Below are 1739 nucleotides of genomic sequence, written 5' to 3' on the forward strand. Positions count from 1 at the left end.
TTGCTATGAAATAGTTTGTCTTTATTTTTTACCTGATGCAAGCAATGTTGCCTGACTAACTCTGGAATGTCCTTGTTTTTAATCTTATTGATGTTAGCTGCCTTCTGCAGAACTTTGCAAGCCGCACGCTGCTTTCCAAAGGCGAGCAACCACCTAGGAGATTCAGGCACGATCCACCAGTAACTTAGGAGGATGATGGATGGCAGGGTGATGGCGATTTGGAGATGTTGCCAATGGCGAAAGAAATACCCGAGCCCGGCCAATGACATATGACCCAAGCTGAATGGTATTTGATAAAGTACTGTGATGGCTGCTCGCCATTTAGTACCGACAATTTCCATACCTAGCATTATATTCAGAGTATTAACAATGTGAGAAATTATACATAGATAGCCTTTTAGACATCAAGATATCTATTACTTACAAATAACGTAACTGGTAACCATCGTGCCTCCAGTGGCTAAGGCACTAATCAATTTCATTAACAAAAGCGCCGGGAACCATGGCACTATGGCACATCCGATACCAGAAATTAATTGCAAAACTACAGATACCATCAACGGCATTTTTCTACCGTACCTAGTACGACGATTAAACAATAACATTTTTGGTTGTTCATGGAATTGTATGTTTAAAATGTTAGGATTTTCTGTACCTGTCTGCTAGATTGCCGAATATTACATTGCCCAGGAGGACGCCGAACATCAATATCGATTGTTGAATATTGGCGTAATGTGTTCGACTGCACACTAAGTTCCACTGAAAAAATTAAATCATGAGCGAAAACGTTTAAAATAATTCTCATGAGTGAAATGATATGCCGATGAATGGTAACCAAAAATATTATTGTAATATCCTGCATTAAAGGTATGACGAGAAATGTTAAAAGTTATTTCCAATAAACCTATTTTTTCTACGATATCTTATATAAAAAAAATTTTAACGAAATACGTAAGCCGAACAGGGTGTATCCCGTATCCGCTAAGATTTATGTTGCATGTTAAATATAGTTTCACAGATCGTAGCACACTGAACAAAACTAAACTACGTCACTATTTAAAAACATACCAACCGAGTCTTCTCACTTACCCATCACGACTTAAACCTCATGAAACGCATCTAAATTGTTCTTATATTTCATTTTTTTTTTACATCCATCACACGGTTCGCTTTCATCATTCCATTTTCGAGGAGGAGCAGGAACGTTCGCCGGAGTTTATATTAAGCAAATTTTATTAAGCGACAAAACATTTGTTAAAAATAATCTATTCGAACTCCGCCACTGTAATTCAAGGAACGAATTACCCGCGCTACCCGCTCTCGGATTCTCGAAGCGGGGAGTGATGACGCGTATAAACTAACAAGCTTTTGAACAATTACCTGGGATATTATTGTTTCCGTGAACGTACTCCTGTCGTACTCCCACTCGGTGCATTCTGTCACCGTTCCATTGACATTGACCATACACTGGTCAGACGTTTCATCACGTGCCGGCGCGGTGCAGTTGTAGTTCTGATGCGGCGCCATGAAGACGATCGCGAGCTGGTGCCAAGCAATCGGAAACTTGACGAGAGAAATCGCCAGACAGACGAATATTTGCCATTTGCCAAGATTCCCGATCGCCTCTTGCACGGCATCGACCTCATCGCCACTGGCGGCGATCTCTTCTTTATTGCCGTTTGCCACATGCTTGCCATTCACTTCCGCTGTACAACAAAATTATGTTAAATATATTAATC

General features: G+C 40.4%; 1 protein-coding gene across 1 annotated transcript in view; it reads right to left on the reverse strand.

Moving 5' to 3' along the window:
• LOC108622018 (uncharacterized) overlaps positions 1-1739 on the reverse strand; it is a gene marked incomplete at its 5' end in the record, with an annotated part of 6590 nt that overhangs the window by 1620 nt on the left and 3231 nt on the right. Inside the window, 4 exons of the mRNA XM_026811171.1 lie at positions 5-343; positions 425-579; positions 656-759; positions 1381-1719. Of these exons, the coding sequence (XP_026666972.1) occupies positions 5-343; positions 425-579; positions 656-759; positions 1381-1719 (937 nt within the window). The remainder of the gene's footprint in view (positions 1-4; positions 344-424; positions 580-655; positions 760-1380; positions 1720-1739) is intronic.

The sequence above is a fragment of the Ceratina calcarata genome, unplaced genomic scaffold, assembly GCF_001652005.2.
Source record: "Ceratina calcarata isolate Rehan_Ccalc_2016 unplaced genomic scaffold, ASM165200v1 scaffold198.2, whole genome shotgun sequence".
Lineage (NCBI taxonomy): Eukaryota > Metazoa > Arthropoda > Insecta > Hymenoptera > Apidae > Ceratina > Ceratina calcarata.